Genomic DNA, 26,940 nt, shown 5'->3' with positions numbered 1-26,940 from the left:
AGCGCTTCCGGTATAGATTCTGTAAACAATCTATGGCTTCCGGTCGCAGTTCTACTACGTCACTGCCTTGAACACGCCTCTACCCAGGGCCGTTGGAGATGCTCAAAGTTGATTGGTTCCCTATTTTTCGGGAGCTTGGAAGAGCTGTAGATAGCTTGCCTGGCTAGACTAAGCTCGCAACAGGCCCTCGTGTTGCATCACGCTTAGGATGGGCGGGCCCAGGCTAACTATAAGCCATGTACAATGAGATTGAATGGAATAACTGTTTTATTCTATCCACATTCACTGGATTTTGAGAAACAGCATTTTTATGATTATTTTTGCAAATTTGAGAAATAAAAACTTTATACAAAACATCAGACAAAACCATTTCTGCTTAGAATGTAAAAAAAACCAGGCGAAATGACTAGCGATTTGTGGAAAATGCTATAATAATAATTCTTGAAAAATAAAAAGATACATTCTTACAATCAAATACTTTTATTCCATAGTTTGTTATGCTTTTTTTTGTGTGTATTTTTTTGGGATTTTGTTTTTGAGTAGAGTTTTTATTTCGTCCTCGGTTGGTTCAGCAAAACGCTCTGCCATTTTGTTTTTCTCTACTCACAGTATATGAGCTGATATCCTAGTAGTAGACTAGCCAATCAGAGAGTATGATTGCTCATATCCAGTGAATGTGAATAGAATAATTCAGAATATTCTGACCTGGAACAAATTGTTTTCAGATGAATTAAGCATGAATAATTTTAACACAGAAAATCCAGGGACAGAAACCATCCATCCATTATCTGTAACTGCTTATCCTGTGCAGGGTCACGGGCAAGCTGGTGCCTATCCCAGCTGACTATGGGCGAGAGGCGGGGTACACCCTGGACAAGTTCAAATAATAATGATAAGCGTATTTGGCAGTGTGATGTCACTGTGAGCCTTTAACAAAAGAATAATCTGGAGCCTTCTTTTGTTAAATGGATCCCAGTGACATCACACTGCCAAAAATGCTTATGATTATTATTTGAAATTATGCTATATTTGACATATTTGGACAACTTCACTTCGTGAGAGTGTTTATAAGTACATAATCGTTCTGCAAACCCAAACTAGTCACCAGGTCATCGCAGGACTGACACATAGACACAAACAAACAACCATTCACACTCACATTCACACCTACGGTCAATTTAGAGCTATTGATTAGACTAACCTGCATGTCTCTGGGGGAAACCGGAGCACCCGGAAGAAACCCACGCAGACACGGGGAGAACATGCAAACTCCACACAGAAAAGCCCCTGTTGGCCACTGGGCTCAAACCCAGAACCTTCTTGGTGTGAGGTGACAGTGCTAACCACTACACCACCATGCTGCCAGGGACAGAAACCACACTTCATAATAAGCTCCCCTTTACTAATTCTGCTCCATGAACCTCAGTGTCTTGTGTTCTTATCCATTTAGTTCAATGTACATAAGACTCAGAACCTATTGAGCAAATCAGTGGCTAAACACAACACAGGTGAGGCTTATTAAAATTCACTATGTCTGTGCAGAAGTGTGAAGGCTGTGGCTAGAAAAGTGAGCAAGAAGTAACAAACAGACATCCTAAACAATAGAAAGAGTAGTGAACCCCTCCCCATCTTTACTTCTGAGAGACTCAGCCTCTCTGGGACACTCTTTTTATCTCCAATCATGTCAATGGCCTGTTGCAAATTAACCTTAAATTAACCTTCAGTTAATTCTCTTGAGATGCAGTTCATGAACAGATGTCCTGACATTTTTCTTTAGAATTTGCTGGTATAATTCAGAATTCATTGTTCCATCAATGATGGCAAGTTGTCCTGGCCCAGATGCAGCAAAACAGGCCCAAACCATGATACTACCACCACCATGTTTCACAGATGGGATAAGGTTCTTATGCTGGAATGCAGTGTTTTCCTTTCTCCAAACATAACGCTTCTCATTTAAACCAAAAAGTTCTAATTTGGTCTCATCCATCCACAAAACATTTTTCCAATAGCCTTCTGGCTTGTCCACTTGATCTTTAGCAAACTGCAGATGAACAGCAATGTTCTTTTTGGAGAGCAGTGGCTTTCTCCTTGCAACCCTGCCATACACACCGTTGTTGTTCAGTGTTCTCCTGATGGTGGGCTCATGAACATTAACATTAATTAGCCAATGTGAGAGAGGCCTTCAGTTGCTTAGAAGTTACCCTGGCGTCCTTTGTGACCTCGCCGACTATTACACGCCTTGCTCTTGGAGTTATCTTTGCTGGTCGACCACTCCTGGGGAGGGTAACAATGGTCTTGAATTTCCTCCATTTGTACACAATCTGTCTGACTGTGGATTGGTGGAGTCCAAACTCTTTAGAGATGGTTTTGTAACCTTTTCCAGCCTGATGAGCATCAACAACGCTTTTTTCTGAGGTCCTCAGAAATCTCCTTTGTTTGTGCCATGATACACTTCCACAAACATGTGTTGTGAAGATCAGACTTTGATAGATCCCTGTTCTTTAAATAAAACAGGGTGCCCACTCACACCTGATTGTCATCCCATTGATTGAAAACACCGGACTCTAATTTCACCTTCAAATTAACTGCTTATCCTAGAGGTTTACATACTTTTGCCACTCACAGATATGTAATATTGGATCATTTTCCTCAATAAATAAATGACCAAGTATAATATTTTTGTCTCATTTGTTTAACTGGGTTCTCTTTATCTACTTTTAGGACTTGTGTGAAAATCTGACGATGTTTTAGGTCATATTTATGCAGAAATATAGACAATTCGAAAGGGTTCACAAACTTTCATGCACCACTGTAATTAATTTTTTTTAAACATTATACAACTTTTCCAGTCTCTTATTGTACCTTTCCCAACTTTTTTTTGAAACATGTTACAGGCATAAAATTCAAAATGAATATATATTTTTCAAAAAACAATAAAGTTTCTCAGTTTCAACATGTTGTCTTTTTTACTGTTTTTAATGAAATATAGGCTTTCTGTGGTTTGCAAATCATCACATTCTGTTTTTATTCATGTTTTACCTAGCGTCCAAACTTTTTTGGAATTGGGGTTGGAGAAGTTTCTTTTAAACAAATCAATTTTAATCAGTTTGTGGCTCTCACCTTTCTCTCCAAAGATCCATCTCTTGTGCATACTGGTTGCGAAGAATATTGGAGTCTGGGTGGCACACATTAAGAAGTCTGTGATGGCCAGGTTTATTATAAACATGTTGGCAGGTGTCCTTAGAGTATGACTCCTACAAGTGTACACACACACATACACACACACACAGAGCGTCATCATGCGGCATAAAGTCACACTGATACTTATCACATGATTCACCTCAGCACAGTCCCACAGAGAGTGCAACACATCAAGACACAAGCATCCATCATTTCAGAGAGAACTTTCTGCATCTGCAACAGTTAATTATTTATTCATGACTAATCAGGACTGAAAAAAAATAAGAAATGAAATATATTTGTTGCAACTTATTTTTGCATTTACAAAGTTCATGCAATTGAATACAACTTTCATTGGTTGTGAACCAACCCTCCTATTCCCCTGAATTTGATCCCTTGTATGGATCTAAAACACCACCTTCAGCTGCAAATAAAGTCCCTTCATTCAGAAAACCATGTTCGACTAATTAAGATGTGTGATTTGGTACAACACTCGGTAGCTTACCTGGTGAAAGCATAGATAACCAGAAAGTTGCCCACGATGCCAGTGATGCCGATGGCGAAGATTACAGCACCAATAGTGTAGTGTGCGTGATCAGGGACGTCGACTGTGGGGAAGAGCTGAGGGGGCTTACGCACCATAGCAACCTCCAAACACAAGCAAGAGATGGCATGTTTAATAACAGTTTTATAATGATATCTGTGTGGACAAACCATTCAAAATCCTCTAGTAGTGCAAATGAAAGTCTGCTTGTGTCCATCCAAGCTTGCTTATGGACACAAGCAGTGACATACAGCGAGAGGAACAGTGAGGACATCTGATGAAATTTAATATTTTGCACGCTGTATACCCCAAAATTAAAACAATAAAGCATTCTTGCTTATGACCATTAATAATAAGTACCATGGACATCCTGTTCATAAATTCCATGAGCATTTTCCTATTTGTATACTTTATCAGAAGATCTGAAGGAAATCAGTTCTTTAGCAAATAGGCACAAAATCTGGACCTACGCGTAAGGGTACTTCAAAAAGTTCTCAGCCTCACCCAGGAAACATCACAGGAGAAAGATTGTTCTTGCATTATTTAACATCATCTCCTTTAATTTCAATGCACTTGGTCCACTAATGTTCAAGCTTCACTATCCCTTTGTGGAAGAAGGTCACATTTTGAACCTCCAGATCCTCCTCAACAGCATGGATGACTTCATAAACCACTCTGAAAATGACAACCACGCGAGTGGGATTTGAGTTTGGGAAACAGATGGAAGTCAGATGGTACCAGGTCGGGTGAGTAAGGTGCATGGGGCAACAGTTCAAAGCCACATTTGGCTGCTTCTGCCACTGCCACCTGTGCTGTGTGAGTGGGCACATTGTCCTGGAGCAACAGTACGCCAGCTTGAAGCTTACCTCCCCTTTTTTCTTTGATTGCTTCTTTCAGTTGAGTTTTTGTGGACAGTGATATAAGGCTTTATAGTATACAGTTATGGCCCAAAATGGGAGTTACACCCCTTGTTTCCAGGTGAGGCACTTTTTGTAGTACCCTCATACATCAGAGGTGGACAGTAATGAAGTACATTTACTTGAGTACTGTACTTAAGTACACTTTTTGAGTATCTGTACTTGAGGTTTTTTTTTTAATTTATGACTTGAACTTCACTACCTTTGAAAGACAAATATCGTACTTTTTACTCCACTATATTTCCATCAAGGTCTTCATTACTCGTTACTATGAAGCAGCTTTGAAAGTGGATGTTTTTTCTTTTCTTTTCTAAAACATGATTGTTTTTTCCCCAGGTGACACTGAGACAGCCGATCAGTAATCACTAGGGTCATGTCATATCCACAGACTGCATAAAATCAAGTTCAATGATTTCTCAGCAGCAATATTTGAACATGATCAATTGATGGCAAAATGGAAGGAGGCAGTTCTTCTGGGAAATGCACGCACCCAGGGCCATACCTAGAACCAGGGCCGGATTATGGGGGGTCTGGACCCCGGGGCCAGGAGTTCGCAAAGGGCCCCCCCCCCCACACACACACAGGCTACTGAGGTCGCAAACTAGCAGAGGGCAACATGTGAATGAAGTAAATAAAGTGACATGTGAACATACCGTATGTTTAGAACATTAAGGCATACAATGTTAGTGATTAAAGATATATGTATTGTGTCAAGAAGTTAACAAGGAAACTGATTAGGACTCCATTGTACTTTCCTGACATATTACTTGCATTGTCATAAGACTGGTCTCTACAGTTAGTTAAGTCTAGGCCCAGGTTCTCCACCATAGCAACAACACACTCAGCCAAACTGCTCCCACTATGATTTCCAATAGGCTCAAAAGCCAGAAAACGCTCAACTACTTCTCCACCATTATTTACAAACCTGAAAATAAAAGTGAGTTGGTCCACATGAGCAAGGTCTGGAGTGGAGTCAACTATAACAGAAAAGTATTTGGACTCTTTAATCTCACTGATAATTGCTTCCTTTGCTCTTTCTCCCATTAAGTGGATAAATTCCCACAGATTGTTGATGAGAGGTAGGACACAGAGCCTTTGCCCTTGCCTCCAAACCTTTGGAGATGGTTGGCTAGAAAAGGGTCAAATTTGGCCAACAGTTCGACAATGCCCAAGAAATTACAATTGTGAGGTGATCCCAGCTGCTCATCGTCTCCCCTGAAAGCAAGGCCCCTCTCCCCCAAAAACTGGATTACAGCAACAACTCTTTTCAAAACTTCCCGCCAGTATTGCCTCTCTACATCCATTTGTTTGACAAGATCAGAATCAACTCTTCCTGTGTTTTTGGAGCGATTGTGTAATGCTAGCATGCAAGCCCTATGCTCCTCACTCCTCTCATGCTCACCAATACGCTCAGAATGTTTCCAATCAGAAAACCCGTGGACAAACGCATTGTGCTTACTTGAAAATAGCTTGCAAGCAAAACAAAAGATGCAACCAGTTGAAGGGGAGTAAAGTAGCCACTGCCTAGTCACAGATTGGCCATTAGGTAGAGAACATTTGAGTAAGGAATTTGTGAAACTCCTAGTCATGCCCCCCATTGTCCTATCCCTACTTGAGGCAGGGTACTTTTCACTTCGATTTTGAAAAGCAGCTGCTCCTCTACTAACCAGAATTGACTTGGCTTGTTCAGTAATGGAACTTGACCATAAAGCAGGGTCATTATCTGTTTCACACCAGGAGTTTGAGCCCCCAGCTTCTGGTGCGATACTGGTCTCGGTGTACCCCTTCTGACTTGACAAGACTTTCTCAGGTGATGCCTGGTCTGACAGTGAGTCTCCTGTACTAACAAGAGTGCAGTCTTGGTCGGTTGTGGTATTTGGCCGTAAAGCAGGGTCATTAAGTGTTTCACAACTGGAGTTGGAGTCCCAAGCTTCTCATGTGAAACTGGGCTCCGTGCACTCCTCCTCACTTGGAAACACTTTCTCAGGCGATGCCTGGTCTGATTGTGGGCCTGAGGCCTGAGCCTGACAGGTCGGGTCTACGCTTGATTGGGTCTGTGAGGGCTCCTGTATGATCAAGCCAGTAGTGATCTCTTCATTGCTACAACTTGGGCCACTGATGACATTATCAATACTTGAATCTTGAGGCTTGTCGAAAAAGTTAGAAATCAGAGGCACATTTTTTTAAAAATCGGCCTGCTTTGCCTCCCTAATTTTTTTGGCTTTTCGTTTTGAAGCCCCACTTTTTTGTTTGCAATCCATATTACTGCTGCCAAGTGTAATGTGGGAGTGTTATATCTATTGGATTTTCACTGGGACTTCCTAAATTTCTCACAACTGATTATAATAATAATATATATACACACACACACGCACACGCAATACAATAATTAAAGGCAATGAGCCTTTAAAAAGGCTTTGAACCTTTGAAGGTGCAGTGTTGTTTCTAGTATATAATATAATATAATATAATATAATATAATTATGGCGGCACGGTGGTGTAGTGGTTAGCGCTGTCGCCTCACAGTAAGAAGGTTCTGGGTTCGAGCCCCATGGCTGGCGAGGGCCTTTCTGTGCGGAGTTTGCATGTTCTCCCCGTGTCCATGTGGGTTTCCTCCGGGTGCTCCGGTTTCCCCCACAGTCCAAAGACATGCAGGTTAGGTTAACTGGTGACTCTAAATTGAGCGTAGGTGTGAATGTGAGTGTGAATGGTTGTCTGTGTATATGTGTCAGCCCTGTGATGACCTGGCGACTTGTCCAGGGTATACCCCGCCTTTCGCCCGTAGTCAGCTGGGATAGACTCCAGCTTGCCTGCGACCCTGTAGAACAGGATAAAGCGGCTAGAGATAATGAGATGAGATGAGATAATATAATATATAAATGGATATAAGCCTTTAAAAAGGCTGTTGGATGCTAAACTGCTGAACAAGTCTGGTTGAACAGGCTGAACACAGAGCAAGTTGTCAAGCTGAACGGTCAGAATGTTGTGAGGAGTACTGAAGCAGGGAGCCTATATATAGAGAGAGCCCAAGTCTCCGCCCCTTCTGGTCAGTCCATTGGAAAATCTCTCATCTCATCTCATCTCATTATCTGTAGCCGCTTTATCCTGTTCTACAGGGTCGCAGGCAAGCTGGAGCCTATCCCAGCTGACTACGGGCGAAAGGCGGGGTACACCCTGGACAAGTCGCCAGGTCATCACAGGGCTGACACATAGACACAGACAACCATTCACATTCACACCTACGGTCAATTTAGAGTCACCAGTTAACCTAACCTGCATGTCTTTGGACTGTGGGGGAAACCGGAGCACCCGGAGGAAACCCACGTGGACATGGGGAGAACATGCAAACTCCGCACAGAAAGGCCCTCGCCGGCCACGGGGCTCGAACCCGGACCTTCTTGCTGTGAGGCGACAGCGCTAACCACTACACCACCGTGCCGCCCCCATTGGAAAATCAATATTAGATTTTCACTTAGACTTCCGCAATTTCTCACTGAAAATACACTAGTCCTTTCAACGGCTTTGAGGTCATAGCGGCGAATCAAATCGATTAAAACATTTATGTTGTTGATTTGATTGGCCGCTGCAGGCGAAATTCGCTCCTCATTTGCATAATATTAAACTTGGCCAAATATTTTCACTTCGCTTCGCCCTGTTCGCTTGCCTTCGCCCCACTTCGCTTCCCTCATAGGAATGAATGGCGAATTTCGCTTCGCTTTGCCAAATTCGCATGTATGTGTCCCCGGCGTGAGGCACACAAGGCATGTTGTTATCTGCCTATGACATGACATGAAGTAAGGAACAAAAACGAACCCCAACACCAAAACCCTTGGTAAATCAGAGGCCCTTTGTAAGGACATTTGTAATCAGAGGGCTCTCTTCAGGGGCGTCGAAGTAGGGGGGAAAGTGGGACTCAGTCACCAGGGCCCTACGTATCGGGGGGCCCCATAGGTAGTCAGTTTTTTTTGGGGGGGGGGGGTCCATTTGAGCTAGGTCCATAGGGCCCAGAATTTGGTGCTACTCTTAACAGTACGCTTTCCCGTTAGGGCTCTCTCTAGGGCCCCCAGATAGCCAGAAGTCAAGACCCTTAGCAGGGGCTTTCATAATCATAGGATCCTCTGAAAGCATTCCCCCTACTTCCTTGAACCCCTAGTTGGCAGACATTACGGCCTCAGGAGTTTTCACGAGAGGCACTACAGCAGGGCCAGGGGCCCTCTGATTGCCATCCCCCGCCGCCCACCAACCCACCCCTTCCCTCTGTTTTCTTCAGATATGCCCTATAACAGTGTAAGTAGTCATAAGATCCTAGAGAACAGAGGCCCTCTGATGTCACAATTGGCATCGGCATTGGCATCGCTATGGGCCCCCCCGGGCCCCTGGACCCCTGGGCGCCGGCCCCACTGGCCTGGTCCGTAATCCGGGATAGCCTAGAACCCATGTTTCAGTTTTCTGTATGAATTAAAGATTCATTTTGTTTAAAATGTTTGCTTATTTTGCCTAAAACAAACCACATCACAGTCTACAAAAACTCGCCATCCAACCTGTGGAAGCATATTGAGGTATGTAAATGTTTTATTCCAAAAGAAAGCTTGCAATGAAGTTGTCTGTGCTTTTAGAGCGAGCAATAACGTTGCAATAGCTATGCAGTCTGATTAGTCCAACGACTTTCTATGGATTCGCCCACCAAGTTGTCGTACCCTTGTCCACGGCTAATATTAACACATAGTTAGTTAACTTGGACACTGTTAGTTAGCATTTAAAAATGGAGTTACGCTAACATGAATAACATTAACTTATCTGAAGTCCTTTCAGAAATGCGTTTTAGCATAATCTTGCCAAATAAACAGAATGTAGAAATCTTTATTTTCTAGTAGCATTAGCTACAGTACCCAGTATGATTTTGAGTTTGAAAAGAGTTTGCTCGCACGTCAGGTGGAGCTTCACTGACTAGCTAGATTAACGATAAATCACCATGATGGCACAGCATGCGTTCATTTTGTGAATCCAGTAAATCCAGTAGGTTGCTTCAGAGGCATTCGGTATTGTAAGTGTTGTGGCAATAATACAGCAATGCGTTAACAGAAAATGTACTTTAAATACTTAATTATTTTTAAAAGCAAGTACTTCAGTACTTTAACTTAAGTAAAAATTTGACTGGACAACTTTCACTTGTATCGGAGTAACATTTGACCAGTGGGATCTGTACTTCGACTTAAGTAATGAAGTTGGGTACTTTGTCCACCTCTGTTGTACATGGAAATGTATGTGTTAGTTTAGTTACCATTCTAGCAAGACATTACAAGATTGTTCATTCAAATTTCCATGTAGCCCGAAAAAGACCCTTCTTAATCAAGGGCATTTATCAACATCCATTATGGGTTAATTTGAAGGTGTTGGTTTGTGATTAAACTATTTTCAAAGCATTAAATGTAATTTACTTGGTATCATTTCATAAAGCTAAGTTTACATCACTTTATCATATTATGAAATTCTTACTTTCTTCCTCACTTTTATGTTCATATTTCTGAGTATTTCAGGAACAGTGCAGCTTAAAAATGAAAGTCAGAAACTATGGGCTGAATTCCTGTGAGCGTCTCTCTACCTTGCCCTAGATGAATAATTTTTCATCTTTATCATCCTCCATCTCTATCTTCCTTACACTCTTCCCCATTTCACTGCCAACTGCTCTCCACTTCCCGAGCTGACAGCAGGAGGATCTGAGATTCATTTTAGCAGCCTTTTGTCAAAGGGTCTCCTCATCCCTGATGCTGAGGAATAACACAACAACAAGAACAATTTCCTTTGGCCCTCATACGGAAAGCCAACAGGAAGAAAAAAATTACCCTGAGGACAACAATAGGACCACATCTACTGTCTGCTCTGCCTCTACTGTTTATACAGCAGGTCTCTATTCCCAATATACAGAATTTTCAAGTATACAATTAGTAACTTTTTTTTCCTTCAAAACATGGACAGTTTGTAGATTTGCTGGGAGTTTTGCACCAATTTTGTTACTCTCAATCAATCAATCAATCAATCAATCAATCAATCAATCAATCAATCAATCAATCAATCAATCAATCAATCAAATTTATTTATATAGCATGTTTAAATGACAAGTCAATGCCTTACCAAAGTGCTCAACAAAGCTCACATAACAGGAGAGTTTAAATAAAATAAAACAAGAAAACAGTCATCTATATACCCCGCCCTATATACCAACTATATAGCAAGTTTCAAGATATTATTTGTCACATTTTTCAAGTCCTGCTGCAGGAAACCAACCCTACCTCTTTACACTAAACTCAGCAGCCCATGGCATAAGCTCACCGGACCTTTGGTCCAGGTGAGCTAAAAATTAAAACTTCTCACATTTCTTAGTATCAAAAGGCACATATACATTACTTAATCAACACATATACCAACTTTCAAGACCATACCACTCATAGTTTTCAAGTTCTGCTCCGGAAACAAAACCTAAGTCTGAACTTGTTTCCATGGAAACATGAAAAATTTAAATTTCTCAAATTTCTTAGTATGAAAAGCCACATCTACATGACCTTGTTAACATGTGTACCAAGTTTCAGATCTGTACCATGAATAGTTTTGGATATATACTCTGGAAACGAACATTGTTCTTAGAAACCAAGTCAAAATCTATTTTTTTATGTAAAAATTTGAAAATATTTTTTTTCAAAAATCCAAAATAGCAAAATGCACCAGTTCCCATGTTGTTTGATACATATACAAAGTTTCATGAAGATATCTTCAGTAGTTTTAAAGATATGGCCCAGAAATGGAAATGTGACAGGACGGACGGACGGAACCCTTTTCTATATCCCACGCCAAACTTCATTTTGGCAGGGGATAATAAAATAAAACTCCACTGTAGACAGTGCTGTGCATATGTTACAGGTGATTTTTGAAATCAGGAGAATCTGGATTCATCACGGTGATTCTAGATTTACCTAGGTGAATTAGGGTTTAGGGTTATGTAATCTAGTGGAATGTTTAATTTCTTTGCTGCAACTGAATCCCCGTGGTGTAGTGGTGCACTACAAAGCTGAAGGTCCTGTGTTCGATTCCCAGCAAGGACAGTAAAAGGTGAAAAAAAACCAAACAAATTAAATTAGACAGAAAGACAGGTATATAAGTGTAATTCTGGGTAGAGAGGTATAAGAGGATAGGAGATTTCAAGGGGGTGGGGTGAGTGAGAAACGAGGGGGAAAGCTGAATAGACAGTGGTTGTCGAAGTGTTCTCATTTTTTAATGAACCCCCGAAAAAAAACCCTTCTAAGAATGTTGGCCTATCCAGAGTCACCTGATTTCAAAAATCACACACATACACACACCCATATATATGTCAGAATTCCTGACTCTCTGATCATTTTCAAGCGCAGGCTGAAGACTCAACTCTTCAGGCTGCACCTCTCTCCTTCTTCCCTGCCCACTGTATAATTGCATTTCGGTCTGGACCAACCCAGGCTGTGTACTGTCTAGCTTGAGGTTAGCCGTTTTGAGTTCTATCTAGTTGTACTTTATATGGTTGGTTTGTTTCCTGGGCTGTTTGAGTATTAGTACTTCAACAGCATATTACACTAGGTATTGCTGTCACTTGTTCAGTTGGCACTAGAACTTTCTTGGCTAGAAACTCAGCACTTAATGTACTTGACCTTTGTACTCGTCATACAACCTCGATTCCAAAAAAGTTGGGACAAAGTACAAATTGTAAATAAAAATGGAATGCAATAATTTACAAATCTCAAAAACTGATATTGTATTCACAATAGAACATAGACAACATATCAAATGTCGAAAGTGAGACATTTTGAAATTTCATGCCAAATATTGGCTCATTTGAAATTTCATGACAGCAACACATCTCAAAAAAGTTGGGACAGGGGCAATAAGAGGCTGGAAAAGTTAAAGGTACAAAAAAGGAACAGCTGGAGGACCAAATTGCAACTCATTAGGTCAATTGGCAATAGGTCATTAACATGACTGGGTATAAAAAGAGCATCTTGGAGTGGCAGCGGCTCTCAGAAGTAAAGATGGGAAGAGGATCACCGATCCCCCTAATTCTGCGCCGACAAATAGTGGAGCAATATCAGAAAGGAGTTTGACAGTGTAAAATTGCAAAGAGTTTCAATATATCATCATCTACAGTGCATAATATCATCAAAAGATTCAGAGAATCTGGAAGAATCTCTGTGCGTAAGGGTCAAGGCTGGAAAACCATGCTGGGTGCCCGTGATCTTCGGGCCCTTAGACGGCACTGCATCACATACAGGCATGCTTCTGTATTGGAAATCACAAAATGGGCTCAGGAATATTTCCAGAGAACATTATCTGTGAACACAATTCACCGTGCCATCCGCCGTTACCAGCTAAAACTCTATAGTTCAAAGAAGAAGCCGTATCTAAACATAATCCAGAAGCGCAGACGTCTTCTCTGGGCCAAGGCTCATTTAAAATGGACTGTGGCAAAGTGGAAAACTGTTCTGTGGTCAGACGAATCAAAATTTGAAGTTCTTTATGGAAATCAGGGACGCCGTGTCATTCGGACTAAAGAGGAGAAGGATGACCCAAGTTGTTATCAGCGCTCAGTTCAGAAGCCTGCATCTCTGATGGTATGGGGTTGCATTAGTGCGTGTGGAATGGGCAGCTTACACATCTGGAAAGACACCATCAATGCTGAAAGGTATATCCAGGTTCTAGAGCAACATGTGCTCCCATCCAGACGACGTCTCTTTCAGGGAAGACCTTGCATTTTCCAACATGACAATGCCAAACCACATACTGCATCAATTACAGCATCATGGCTGCGTAGAAGAAGGGTCCGGGTACTGAACTGGCCAGCCTGCAGTCCAGATCTTTCACCCATAGAAAACATTTGGCGCATCATAAAACGGAAGATACGACAAAAAAGACCTAAGACAGTTGAGCAACTAGAATCCTACATTAGACAAGAATGGGTTAACATTCCAATCCCTAAACTTGAGCAACTTGTCTCCTCAGTCCCCAGACGTTTACAGACTGTTGTAAAGAGAAAAGGGGATATTCTCACAGTGGTAAACATGGCCTTGTCCCAACTTTTTTGAGATGTGTTGTTGTCATGAAATTTAAAATCACTGAATTTTTCTCTTTAAATGATACATTTTCTCAGTTTAAACATTTGATATGTCATCTATGTTCTATTCTGAATAAAATATGGAATTTTTAAACTTCCACATCATTGCATTCCGTTTTTATTTACAATTTGTACTTTGTCCCAACTTTTTTGGAATCGGGGTTGTACATCACTCTGGATAAAAGCACAGTATATACACACACACACACACACACACACACACACACACACACAGACAGAGCGGTGTTTGAAAGTTTGTGAACGCTTTAGAATTTTCTATATTTCTGCATAAATATGACCTAAAACAAAAGATTTTCACACAAGCCCTAAAAGTAAAGAGAACCCAATTAAACAAATGAGACAAAAATATTATACTTGGTCATTTATTTATTGAGGAAAATGATCCAATATTACATATCTGTGAGTGGCAAAAGTATGTGAACCTTTGCTTTCAGTATCTGGTGTGACCCCCTTGTGCAGCAATAACTGCAACTAAACATCTCCGGTAACTGTTGATCAGTCCTGCACACCGGCTTGGAGGAATTTTAGCCCATTCCTTCGTACAGAACAGCTTCAACTCTGGGATGTTGGTGGGTTTCCTCACATGAACTGCTCGCTTCAGGTCCTTCCACAACATTTCGATTGGATTCAGGTCAGGACTTTGACTTGGCCATTCCAAAACATTAACTTTATTCTTCTTTAACCATTCATTGGTAGAAGGACTTGTGTACTTAGGGTTGTTGGCTTGCTGCATGACCCACCTTCTCTTGAGATTCAGTTCATGGACACATTTTCCTTTAGAATTTGCTGGTATAATTCAGAATTCATTATTCCATCAATGATGGCAAGTCGTTCTGGCCCAGATGCAGCAAAACAGGCTCAAACCATGATACTACCACCGCCACGTTTCACAGATGGGATAAGGTTCTTATGCTGGAATGCAGTGTTTTCCTTTCTCCAAACATAACACTTCTCATTTAAACCAAAAAGTTATATTTTTGTCTCATCTGTCCACAAAACATTTTTCCAATAGCCTTCTGGCCTGTCCGTGTGATCTTTAGCAAACTGCAGACAAGCAGCAATGTTCTTTTTGGAGAGCAATGGCTTTCTCCTTGCAACCCTGCCATGCAAACCATTGTTGTTCAGTGTTTTCCTGATGGTGGGCTCATGAACATTAACATTAGCCAATGTGAGAGAGGCCTACAGTTGCTTAGAAGTTACCCTGGCGTCCTTTGTGACCTCGCCGACTATTACACGCCTTGCTCTTGGAGTGATCTTTGTTGGTCGACCACTCCTGGGGAGGGTAACAATGGTCTTGAATTTCCTCCATTTGTACAGTACACAATCTGTCTGACTGTGGATTGGTGGAGTCCAAACTCTTTAGAGATGGTTTTGTAACCTTTTCCAGCCTGATGAGCATCAACAACGCTTTTTCTGAGGTCCTCAGAAATCTCCTTTGTTCGTGCCATGATACACTTCCACAAACATGTGTTGTGAAGATCAGACTTTGATAGATCCCTGTTCTTTAAATAAAACAGGGTGCCCACTCACACCTGATTGTCATCCCATTGATTGAAAACACCTGACTCTAATTTCACCTTCAAATCAACTGCTAATCCTAGAGGTTCACATACTTTTGCCACTCACAGATATGTAATATTGGATCATTTTCCTCAATAAATAAATGACCAGGTATAATATTTTTGTCTCATTTGTTTAACTGGGTTCTCTTTATTTACTTTAAGAACTTGTGTGAAAATCTGATGATGTTTTAGGTCATATTTATGCAGAAATATAGAAAATTCTAAAGGGTTCACAAACTGTCAAGCACCACTGTGTGTGTATATATATATATATATATAGTGCTCAGCATAAATGAGTACACACCCTTTGAAAAGTAACATTTTAAACAACATCTCAATGAACACAAACAATTTCCAAAATGTTGACAAGACAAAGTTTAATATAACATCTGTTTAACTTATAACAGGAAAAAGTAAGGTTAATAATATAACTTCGATTACACATTTTTCAGTTTCACTCAAATTAGGGTGGTGCAAAAATGAGTACACCCCACAACAAAAACTACTACACCTAGTACTTTGTACGGCCTCCATGATTTTTAATGACGGCACCAAGTCTTCTAGGCATGGAATGAACAAGTTGGCAACATTTTGCAACATCTATCTTTTTCCATTCTTCAACAATGACCTCTTTTAGTGACTGGATGCAGAATGATGCTCAACTTGTCTCTTCAGAATTCCCCAAAGAAAATAATTTCTTTACACCACAAAGGTGAAGGCTACAAGATCATCAGCAAAGCTTTACCGGTACTCATGGGCGCCGCCAGGGGGAGAAAGGTTAGAACAATTCTAGGGGCCCAGCACTGCCATGGGGCCCTTTAAGGGGCTGATAATATGCTTTTAATGATTTTAATAAGACTTTTGAAATAACAACAATGCAATATTCCATCTGCTAAAATGAGCTAATTGAACAAGGTTGTCTATTTCTTGAGTTCTTCAACATATTGTCATTTAACCCTCCCCCTTTTGCGAAATGGTACAGTCCAGTTCTGGTAGAAGCGCGATGCGTTAAATCTGTGTGCTGATCAGTGCAACGCTACTTGCTGCTGTGTCGCAGTGCAGCAGCCAGCCAGCCAGCAGTGGAGTGCGTACAGTCTATGATCGCTAAATATGAAGAGTGGCTGTCAAAACCGTAAAGAAAGGCAGCTGAAAGCTGAGAGGGACCGGAGAGGCAGGCAACTGGTCACTCAGTTTTTCCCAAAGAAAGGTAGCTATCGCTCACATGATGTGTGTTCAAAATATTAGCGAATGGTAAATGAACAGTATGAACGTGGTTGGATTAGCCTATCAAGAGAACACTTTTACAGTTTGTACAGTGACATCTTTTCCATTTTAATAACTGAACTGACTTGTGTGATAAACAAGATGAAATATTACGTTATGCTGGTGCTAATAACTAGTGCTAATAACCAGTTTCATAACTAATGGGGTGCCCTAAATATGTACAGATTCAGCCTCAGGGGGACCTCCGCCCTACCAAACCACTGAACCCCCTTTGGAGAAGGAGGTAAGCAGCAATACAACCCATACATGCTTTAGGATTGAAGTTTTTAATGAGCGAGCGCCATATACAGTTTGCTAGATTAAAGGGCTGATGACACGAACATGACTCTATGCAATTTCTTAAATAAACTATACAACATGGCAAACATGTTAGATTTCTGTTATAATTACGTGAAAAGAAGCTGTTGTTACGCGAATATCCAACTTTTAACTGCACAGCGCAAGAAAACTGGGTCCGTGGCTCGCGACCATGTTGTGACGTCAGCGGAAGAACACGCTGCGGTTCACTGGCTGTTCTACTCAATGGAAATGGCGCATGAAAACGCCGGTGAACTCTCTAGCTCTTCCTCTTCTGGGAGTCTAGAATTGTGTTGTGAGTGGGATAGATCGGAAGAATCAAGTGATGACGAACACGGGTGCATCCAACCGTACAGGTTTGAACCTGTTACTGTGCAATCTGAGAGCGACTCCGACCCCGAGATGGACAGCGGACAGGCAGACAGCCCAGCATTGAACACCACAAGGTTGGATAACAAGGATTGGTAGGTCAACCCGTATTTGTTCAAAATGTTACGGAATCAATATTTTAATATTGTGTATTGTTGTCTTGCATGTGTAAACACTACTTATATCATGTAAGCCGTATGCTACACTGAATACATAGTTCCTAATGGAGCATGCAAACGGTTAACATAATAAGCTTACGACTATGCCTGATCCATGATACATTTAGGATAATATTGGCAGGCACGTCTTCTAGTTTATGGCTTCTTAGTTTTATCCTTGAATGAAGCAAGATATTTGATAACCTACATCAGCGTAAGCAAATGACAATCTGTAGCCTACTTGTCTGGCTAAGTTAGCTTTCCCTCAGTGTTTGCTTTGAGAAACAAATTCTTTCAACTTGGCAATAAGAGACCTTTGATTTGATTTGATTTGATTTGATTTGATTTGATTTATTGACACTGCTCAAGGTTGATACAAAAAAAAAAAGTAAATGGTGCTTATGTACCTTGCACATATGTCAAAAGGATAACACAAAAAAGCTCAGATGAACTTATTTCCATTGTGGTCCTTATGCATAAAAAAAAACATTAAAATGTATGTCTAAAAGTGTACAACTAAAATCAGTATGGTGTACGATGTATGTGTAAAAAAAAAAATAACACATGCAATACATACAAACATAACAACAAAGACAATAACTAAGTACATTTGAATTACCTTTATGCCATTTTGCTAGACAACCACTTTTTTAATGCTAACTTAAAGGTACTATTGGATGCCATGTTTTTAATATGGTCAGGTAGGTTGTTCCATAGGACTGCCCCTAAATATAAAAAAGAACTTTTACCCATTCGCGTATTGAATCTATACAAAACAAGATCAGTGGAGCTTCTCCTTGTGGAGTAGCTATGCACCTCATTTACTCTGTTAAAATAATTAAGATAGATTGGGGTCTCACTGTTGATAATTCTATGTACCATATTCAGGTTAAAATATGTTACTCTATCCTCTACGGTTAGCCATTTAAGGCTTCTGAAATGACAAGGTAAAAGATGGGTGCGTGGGTGTAGATTAAGAATCAACCTGATTAATTTGTTTTGAGAGGTTTGTAACTTCTTTTTAAGTAATTTAGGCAAGTTGTTGTACCAGGAGATGCAGGCATAGTCAAAGTGTCCTTGAACTAAGGCCCCTGCCAGAATCTCCATGGCTTCCCTGTTGATAAAATTAGTTATTCTTGCCAGGAATTTAATTTTCTGATTTAATTTTGTAATAACCCTGGATGCCATACCCTCTCCTGTCATTTTGCTGTCAAGAACACATCCTAAATACAACACAGTGTCCTTGGATAAAATTTCAATATTACCTACTTTAATGTTCAGACCTGGTGATCTCTGTAATTTTACACAGGATCCAAACAAGATTGATTCAGTTTTGCCTAGATGAAGGGACAATTTATTTTCAGCTAGCCATATACTTACTTTCTGTAGTTCAGAACTAAGTGTTCGCTCAACTTCTTCTTTATTATGATGGGATACCAAGAGAGCTGAATCATCTGCATAAAGTAACAAATTGCAGTCGCAAGCTGCCTTCATATCATTGATGTACAACAAAAAGAACAGGGGCCCCAAAATGCTCCCCTGGGGGACACCACAAGAGAGAGGAAGGGGCTTGGAAAGGGTTCCACTAACATCTACTACTTGATCCCTCCCGCCCAAATATGACTGTATCCATTGAATAGATGCATTACTAAAACCCATAGCCATAAGTTTAGTTAAAAGAATATTATGATTGACTGTGTCAAATGCCTTCTGAAGGTCCAGTAGTATCATACCACAATATTTCCCTTCATCAATCTCTTTCTTAATAAAATCTGTTAAATAAAGTAAGCATGTATCTGTAGAATAAGATTTTCTAAAACCTGATTGAAACTCATAGAGAAGGTTGTGAGCAGTCAAATAACTGTCAACCTGTTCAAAGACAACCTTCTCTATTATTTTTGAAATACAACATAGGATAGATACTGGTCGGTAGTTACCCTGCTCTAATTTACTACCTTTCTTATACAGAGGGATAACTCTTGCCCTTTTAAAGTCCACAGGGAAAGTGCTTTGTTCAATGGATAAATTAGTGATATGTGTAATGCATGTAGAAATAATTTCAGCTGCGTCTTGAATAAATCTCGCAGGAATATTATCAAGCCCGGTTGCTTTATTTGGATTGAGACCTTTCAGCATTTTAAGAATTTTGTCATTGGATACCTTAACCAGAGAGAATGAGTCTGCCGAGGCTCCCTTACCCTGATAAAATGACTGTAAAAAAACTGAGTCATATAGTCCCATTTGGCTGGGCAACTTTTTTACTAATGTGTTGGCTATAGTTGTAAAATAGTTGTTCAAATTATTGGCCACTTCAGATTTATCAGATATGACTTTCCCTCCGATATCCAAACTCAGATTCAATAATTTTGTTTTAACTCTATTACTATATCCCACAAGCTTTAAGGTCTTCCATAATTTCCTTGAATTATTCCTATTCTCAAATATTTTCTCATTGAAAAAACTAGACTTCGCTTTTTTTATCAGTTGAATTACCTCATTCCTTTGTTTTATATAATTGACAAACATCTGCTCATCCTTGTTTTTCCTAAATGTATCATAAAGATTATTTCTCTTCTGTATAGCTTTTAATATATCTCCATTCATCCATGGCTCTGTCCTGACTTTGATTCTAATATTTTTTTACTGGGGCAACTGTGTCAATGGCCTTAAGAAACATATATTTAAAAAGAAACCAAGCTTTATCCACCTTTGTACTATTGAATATTGGAGACCATTCTAAATTCTTTAACAGGTCACAGAAAGCCTCTTTACTGTAGTTTTTAAATGATCTTGCTTTACTTGTATTGTGACAATTAAACTTGTGTTTCTGAATTTTACGTGTACAGTAGATCATTGAATGATCACTAAGACCATATTCTAAAACTCCACTATTAGATATTTGCAAATACAAATGCAAAGGAAAAATACTACAACTGTTACTACAAATCTGTCACATCAACAAACCAGCAAGTGAGGAGGAAGACTAGGCGATATGATGCCCATACCCATAGATCATTTTTTTTTTGTATTAGTACTAAGAAGACGTAAACAAACCATCCAACACCATCGAAGACAGTGCAAGCTTTCACAAGCAAATACATGACTGATATCATGCCGACTTTATGATTACATTTATGATTATCATGAATGTGTACTCTGTGATGTGTACTCTATGAGCGCTCTGGAGCGAGTCACTTCCAAGATGGCCGCACAGACCGCATGGTTACTATTTTTAGCATCATGTCGCAGCACTCTATAGCCCTACGTACCTTTATCATGTCGTTTCTCAACACATGTTCTGACAGGAGGACTGTCTTTGGAGGAGTCGCCTTGTCCCAGGCGACTGCTGGATCCGGCATAGCTACTAGTAGACCCCCTCCGGAATACTGTAGGCACTGCTGATGGTAGTAACACACGTTTGTGCTGAACTGAACACCCAAGAGATTCCTTTAAGCTGGGAAGGGTGTCAAAATAATCCAAATCGAGGTGTTCAGAGCACAGGACGGATGTTGGTGAGGGCTCCCACTTGTCACGAGTGCGCCTGACTTGCTTCACCCACTTCGCATGCAGCTCGGGATCTCTGGGAAACTTGAATAAACTTACCCCATCCTTGTGGGTTTTGGAGCAAAAGCCGGCAACACAACGCGAAGGCATAATAACTAATATATATATATTGTATAATAATAATACTAATAATGATAAACTGGGCGGCACGGTGGTGTAGTGGTTAGCGCTGTCGCCTCACAGCAAGAAGGTCCTGGGTTCGAGCCCCGGGGCCGGCGAGGGCCTTTCTGTGCGGAGTTTGCATGTTCTCCCCGTGTCCGCGTGGGTTTCCTCCGGGTGCTCCGGTTTCCCCCACAGTCCAAAGACATGCAGGTTAGGTTAACTGGTGACTCTAAATTGACCGTAGGTGTGAATGTGAATGTGAATGGTTGTCTGTGTCTATGTGTCAGCCCTGTGATGACCTGGCGACTTGTCCAGGGTGTACCCCGCCTTTCGCCCATAGTCAGCTGGGATAGGCTCCAGCTTGCCTGCGACCCTGTAGAAGGATAAAGCGGCTAGAGATAATGAGATGAGATGAGATGATAAACTGAACATCTGTCGCATCAACAACAAACTGGTAAGTTAGGAGGAAGATTCTTTCGCTGACGTCATATAGCCCCTCCTCCTCTTTCGTCTCCTGGGTGCTGCAGCCCCGTCAAATTTGCCCAAATAGCCGCGTTTTTTATCATAACTTGTAAAATAGGCACCTTCGTGAATTAATATATGGATCATCGGGAATTACTTTTTATGTTATAAAACATCGCCAAAGATGTCAAAAACGTGTCATCAGCCCTTTAAAGTGTTGCTAATAACGGACACCAGTCAAGTGTTTGACATGGTTATGTGTTCTATGATTTATTAGCAGTCACATCACACATTTCACTACCAATTGTCCTAGCACAAGAAGGCATGTGGCAAAATCTTGAATTTTCATTTGAGATTGTAAATGCACCAGAATTAGTCACTGACCAGTTTTCATCTAGTCCCTGGTAGGTTAATACATAAAATGTAATAACAAGTCACAAACTCAAGGTCCATGGGCTATCAAAAGTCAAATAATGACAATAGTGCAATTGTGGCGAGGGTGGGCAAAGTTGGGGGGCCCAAAATTCTAATCTTTCATGGCCCAAAATTTCTGGCGATGCCCCTGCCGGTACTTATCAGTCAGAATACTGTCACAAAAGTGGTACAAAAGTTTAAGAAAGATGGAACTGCAACCATCTCACAGAGATGTCCAGGTCGTCCACAGAACTTAACACCTTGACAGGAGCGTCTTCTGATGAGAAGGGTTGAAGAAAATCTGCATGCAAGTTCACTGCAGTTATCTAAAGATACTTCTTCCATAAATGCTAACTAATGGAAGGATCATTTTCTTACAAAAAACTTCACCATCATGATTGAATGTTGGTATTATGTTATATGCTGATATTATAATCTTTTAAAATTTATTTCCTATTAGCTTTAGATTGTGGAGAGTCCCACATAACCTAATATACCGGTACACATCCCAGTGAATTAGCTGTTACTATAGAAATGATAATGTATTAATATAAACCTGTCATGTGAAGTACAGCTGATATTATTGTCTGAGCTGTACAGTGTTGGATTTAGTGTCTGCGAAGATAATCTCACTCGACTTTGATATAACAGGAGACTACATGAGCAGTGAATTTGATGGGATAGTAGAGGGTATATAGAGGAGCCGTAGCCAAGTTATACTGAGAAATGACACAGAGATGTGTCTGTGTGTGTGTGTGTGTGTGTGTGTGTGTGTGTGTGTGTGTGTGTGTGTGTATGGCGGGGGGGGGGGGAGATGACATGACTATAGAGGTATATTATGTATATCTAGCATGTATAATTGTGTTTGCTGTCCCCTGTTAGGCATCCTGCTTTGTATTTTAGCCTTTGCTTTGATTATGTACTGCCTTTGTACCACTTCTGGTAATCCAGAAGTGCTAAAGTTTGTGCACACACAGATACAGATAATCAGGAGCTCCAAGTGATTTGGATTAACAGTATGTATAGTGGGGTCCAAAAGTCTGAGACCTGAGACCACAACTGAAAATGCTTCAATTTTTTATTCTTTTCTAATTGAATAGAACAATTTTCATTACAAATTACATTATTGACAACAACTTGAGTGAAAGGTCCAATCTTTCCAATATTTGAGCATGTAAGGACCTACCCTTTCCATGTAATGTTGTGTTTTCTGATTTGCTGTTGTGTTTGTGGTTGGTTACGAGCCGCCATACCAGAGCTCTACTCCCTGGCACTTCAGCAAGACTATTTTGTATAGATTGGATTTCATATTGTTTGACGTTTCTTTGCATAAAACCACCCGCCAAATGAACGCATGCAAATATGATTTCTTGGTAAGTAAAACAATCAAGACAGAAGCACTTTTGCATGTTTTGACTCATGGACTGCTGTTGTTCATAATAACAGACTCTAAATGTAGAATTAAATTTCCATCCAGTTCCTTACCTACGTGTTCTTGTGCATATACCCCCGGTCGAGTCCAGAATTAATAACAACCCTTGAAAGATTCTTCACTAAACACACATTTTTCATATAAACAATTAGAGAAACTACACACTGAGGAGGCTGGTAAGGGAGACAAAGGAGGTCACAAAAAATACCGTTTCACAATGACACAATTTAGAATATTGTTGGGGCTGTTAAGTTTTATACTGAATCATCAATTCCATTGCAACAAGTAGTTTGAAAGGGTTGGACAATGAAACCCTGTCTAAGTACAATTCAAAAACTGCAGCATCTGAACTTTAATATACATTGTTGGAACTACAAGTAAAGAGTTTGGTTCCAAAACGTGATAAATGCCAAATTTGAAAAATTTAAACTCCCGCCACCAAACCATCAGCAATTATCATATCTTACTTGTACCATATTCAGTTTTCGCCAAAACACGATATCTGCCATTGATTTACACACTGCATTACGGCCTTTCATTCCAAAATGCAACAAACACCATCACCAATTTTTCTCAAAACCAGACATATCCATTTGGCCAATCAGAGGCCGCCATTAGCGTGAAGTCTTCTAAGATGGCTGTCCCCATGAAGTAGGAAATCGCTTCATCACTTCTCACATTTATTGGACAATTTCACACTGAATTATGAATTATTTCGATAAAATAATCTAAAAACTTGAAAAGCACTCTGAGAGTGCAGACCTCCGCCAAGAATCCTTAAAAAAATTCCGGGATCCAGAAGGTGATCCGGATCACCGCCAAAATTTAATGGATTATTACTTGTGCCCAGTCACACCTCTGGAAAAAATTTCAGAGCAATCCGTTCATAACTTTTTCCGTAATGTTGCTAACAGACAAACCAACAAACAAACAAACCAACACTACCGAAAACATAACCTCCTTGGCGGAGGTAAAAATAATAATCTGTCATGAAAGAACATGGTTAAATGCACTTTAAATAGAAAGGGATATGTAGCATTTTGGGGGGAAATCCTGTGGCATGGATATGTAGCGACTTGACAAAAAATAATTACTTGGTTGAGTTAAAAGCTGTTAATTAGTTCTGGATTTCATTTTTGAAGTTTATTATCATTAAAGAGTTAGTCAATACATTTTAAAACAGGATACAGTGGTTTTCCTTTTATCACTTCCCGGAATCAGAAAAAGTGATTTTTCTTGAAACAATGGAATTGGATATATAGTGTTTTGGAACCAAACTCTTCAAATGGAATTGTGTGTTATGGTCAGATGAGACCAATATCAAATATTATGGACTATATCAACAGAAAAGCACCAGATCCCACTGCTGTTTTGGTCCAAGATGAAGATAAATACCACGATATTTTAGCCTTAAACCTGACTGTCAGGAGGTAAACATTTGGCCATGGATGGATATTGCAGTAAACAGTCTGACTTCAAAGAGTTAATAGCCTTTGCAAATCAAATTGGACTTGTTCCTGTTCCTTTTAACCTCTCAGCAGCCTTTACCACAGTTAGTGCCAAAACTTTCCTATCAAGCCTTGTGTCCTCAGCATTCCTGACAGACATCTTATCATGGATGAAACTTCATCACCTGAAGCTAAAGCCTAACAAGAATGAAATGCTGTATCTCGCTGAAGATCCATCTCTACACCCATGACTGCATCCCTGCCCACTCCAGTAACAGCATCATCAAGTTTGCTGATGATACCACTGTGGTGGGGCTCATCTCCAGGGGAGATGAGTCCGCATATGAGATGAGGTGGAGCAGCTGTCAGATTGGTGTACAAATCCACCAATCTGACAGCTGGTCCACCAAGACTAAGGAGCTGATCATAGACTTTAGAAGGAAGAAAATCGACATTCTGCCCCTGTTTATTAATGGGAATTGTGTGGAGAGGGTCTCAGAATTTTGATTTCTGGGGGTCCACATTCAGGACGACCTGACCTAGAGCGTCAAGACTACAACTGTTATCAAGAAGGCACAGAGTCCTTCCTGCACCATTCATGGCGTGTTTGGCGGCGCCGATCTCCGTTTCATAGCCCTCAGCTTCTCACCTATATTACATAGCTAGGGTTACAGTGGGGGGCTAGTCCTCTGGTAACCATGAGAGTTTGACTCCCCACTCGCATCTGTATTGCAGCGTGTCTTGCCAGATGGCAGTAGGCACCATTTTTATGATGGTCTTTGGTATGACCCAACCGTGAGTAGAACTTGCAATCTCCCGATCGAGAGGCGGACACGCCAACCACTAGGCCACTCACCGGTTAAGAAGGCACAGCAAAGACAGTATTTCCTGAGAGTGCTCAGGAACTACCATCTTTCACAAAAACTACTGGTGTCCTTCTACCATTGCTCCATTGAGAGCATATTGACTGACTGTTTCTGTGTGTGGTTTTCCAGTTGCACAGTAGGAGACAGGAAAGTGCTCCAGAAGATCATCCGTCACTACGGCCCAGAGGATCATCGGCTGCCCTCTCCCCTCTCTGGAGGATCTGTACAGTTCCCCCAGTATAAAAAAAGCACAAAACATTCTCAGGAACCCATCTCACCCTGGACACACTGTGTTTGAACCGCTGCCTTCGAGCAGACGTTACAGGTCATTAACAGCTAGGACAAACAGGATTAGGGACAGTTTCTATGCCAGTGCCAAAAGGGCATTAAATAAAGTAAACCTGTACATTCAATAATACAAATATGATACAATACGGATCATGCAATGCCCTCCACCCCATAGGATGTGAATGTTTGCGAGTGATGAATGCTGTTCTAAATAACTTTTTAAATTATTTATTTATATATTTATTCGTTTATCTTGTTGTATTATTTTCATAGGTTTTAGATGCACTTTTTTGCACCAAGGTTTGCATTTTAATTTCATTGTATTTATTTACAATGACAATAAAGATATTCTATTCTATTCTATTCTATTCTATTCTATTCTATTCATTGTGTTAGGACTAGGACTGTTTTGGCCTCTAGAGGCCGCTGTTATTTCCTTTTCATGTCGTGTTTATTTTGGCCTCTAGAGGCCGCCACTGTTCCTGTGTTTTGTGTTTGTGTTAATTGCCTAATTATCTTCACCTGTGTCCTTAATTAGTTTGTCTATTTATACCCCTGAGTTCAGTCCTCTTGTCACTGAGTCTTTGTGCTGTTATGTTTATCTCCAGTTTCCTTTGTACTGTGTTTTTTGATCTTCTTAGCTTTTGTATTTTTGCACTTTGCTTTTCTTTTGGATTTTACTCTTTGGTTTTTTTTTTGTCTTTTGTTTTGCCCTGTATATAGTGTATATAGTTTAAATAAACCTTTTGATTCTTTTTCTACTTCCGCCTCACGCCTCTGCATTTGAGTCATCCCCCTGGTGGCCTAGTGGGGGTTTGCTGGATTATCACACCAACGAACCAGGTTCGAATCCCAGCAAAACCCTAACAGAAAGACTCCGTCATGACCGACTCAGCAGAGGC

General features: G+C 40.5%; 1 protein-coding gene across 2 annotated transcripts in view; it reads right to left on the bottom strand.

Annotated features, from left to right (window-relative positions):
* Window positions 1-26,940, bottom strand: part of opn4a (opsin 4a (melanopsin)) — a 64,910-nt gene that overhangs the window by 18,289 nt on the left and 19,681 nt on the right. For both annotated transcript variants that reach the window (XM_060926292.1, XM_060926293.1), the window contains exons 2-3: window positions 3,686-3,828; window positions 3,121-3,254 (exon numbers count right to left, since the gene is read on the bottom strand). In XM_060926292.1, the coding sequence (XP_060782275.1) occupies window positions 3,121-3,254; window positions 3,686-3,828 (277 nt within the window). The remainder of the gene's footprint in view (window positions 1-3,120; window positions 3,255-3,685; window positions 3,829-26,940) is intronic.

This window comes from Neoarius graeffei, chromosome 7 (assembly GCF_027579695.1).
Source record: "Neoarius graeffei isolate fNeoGra1 chromosome 7, fNeoGra1.pri, whole genome shotgun sequence".
In the NCBI taxonomy this organism is placed as follows: Eukaryota; Metazoa; Chordata; class Actinopteri; order Siluriformes; family Ariidae; genus Neoarius; species Neoarius graeffei.
The sequence above is the reverse complement of the archived record's forward strand: the minus strand, read 5'-3'. Positions and strand labels throughout refer to the sequence as shown.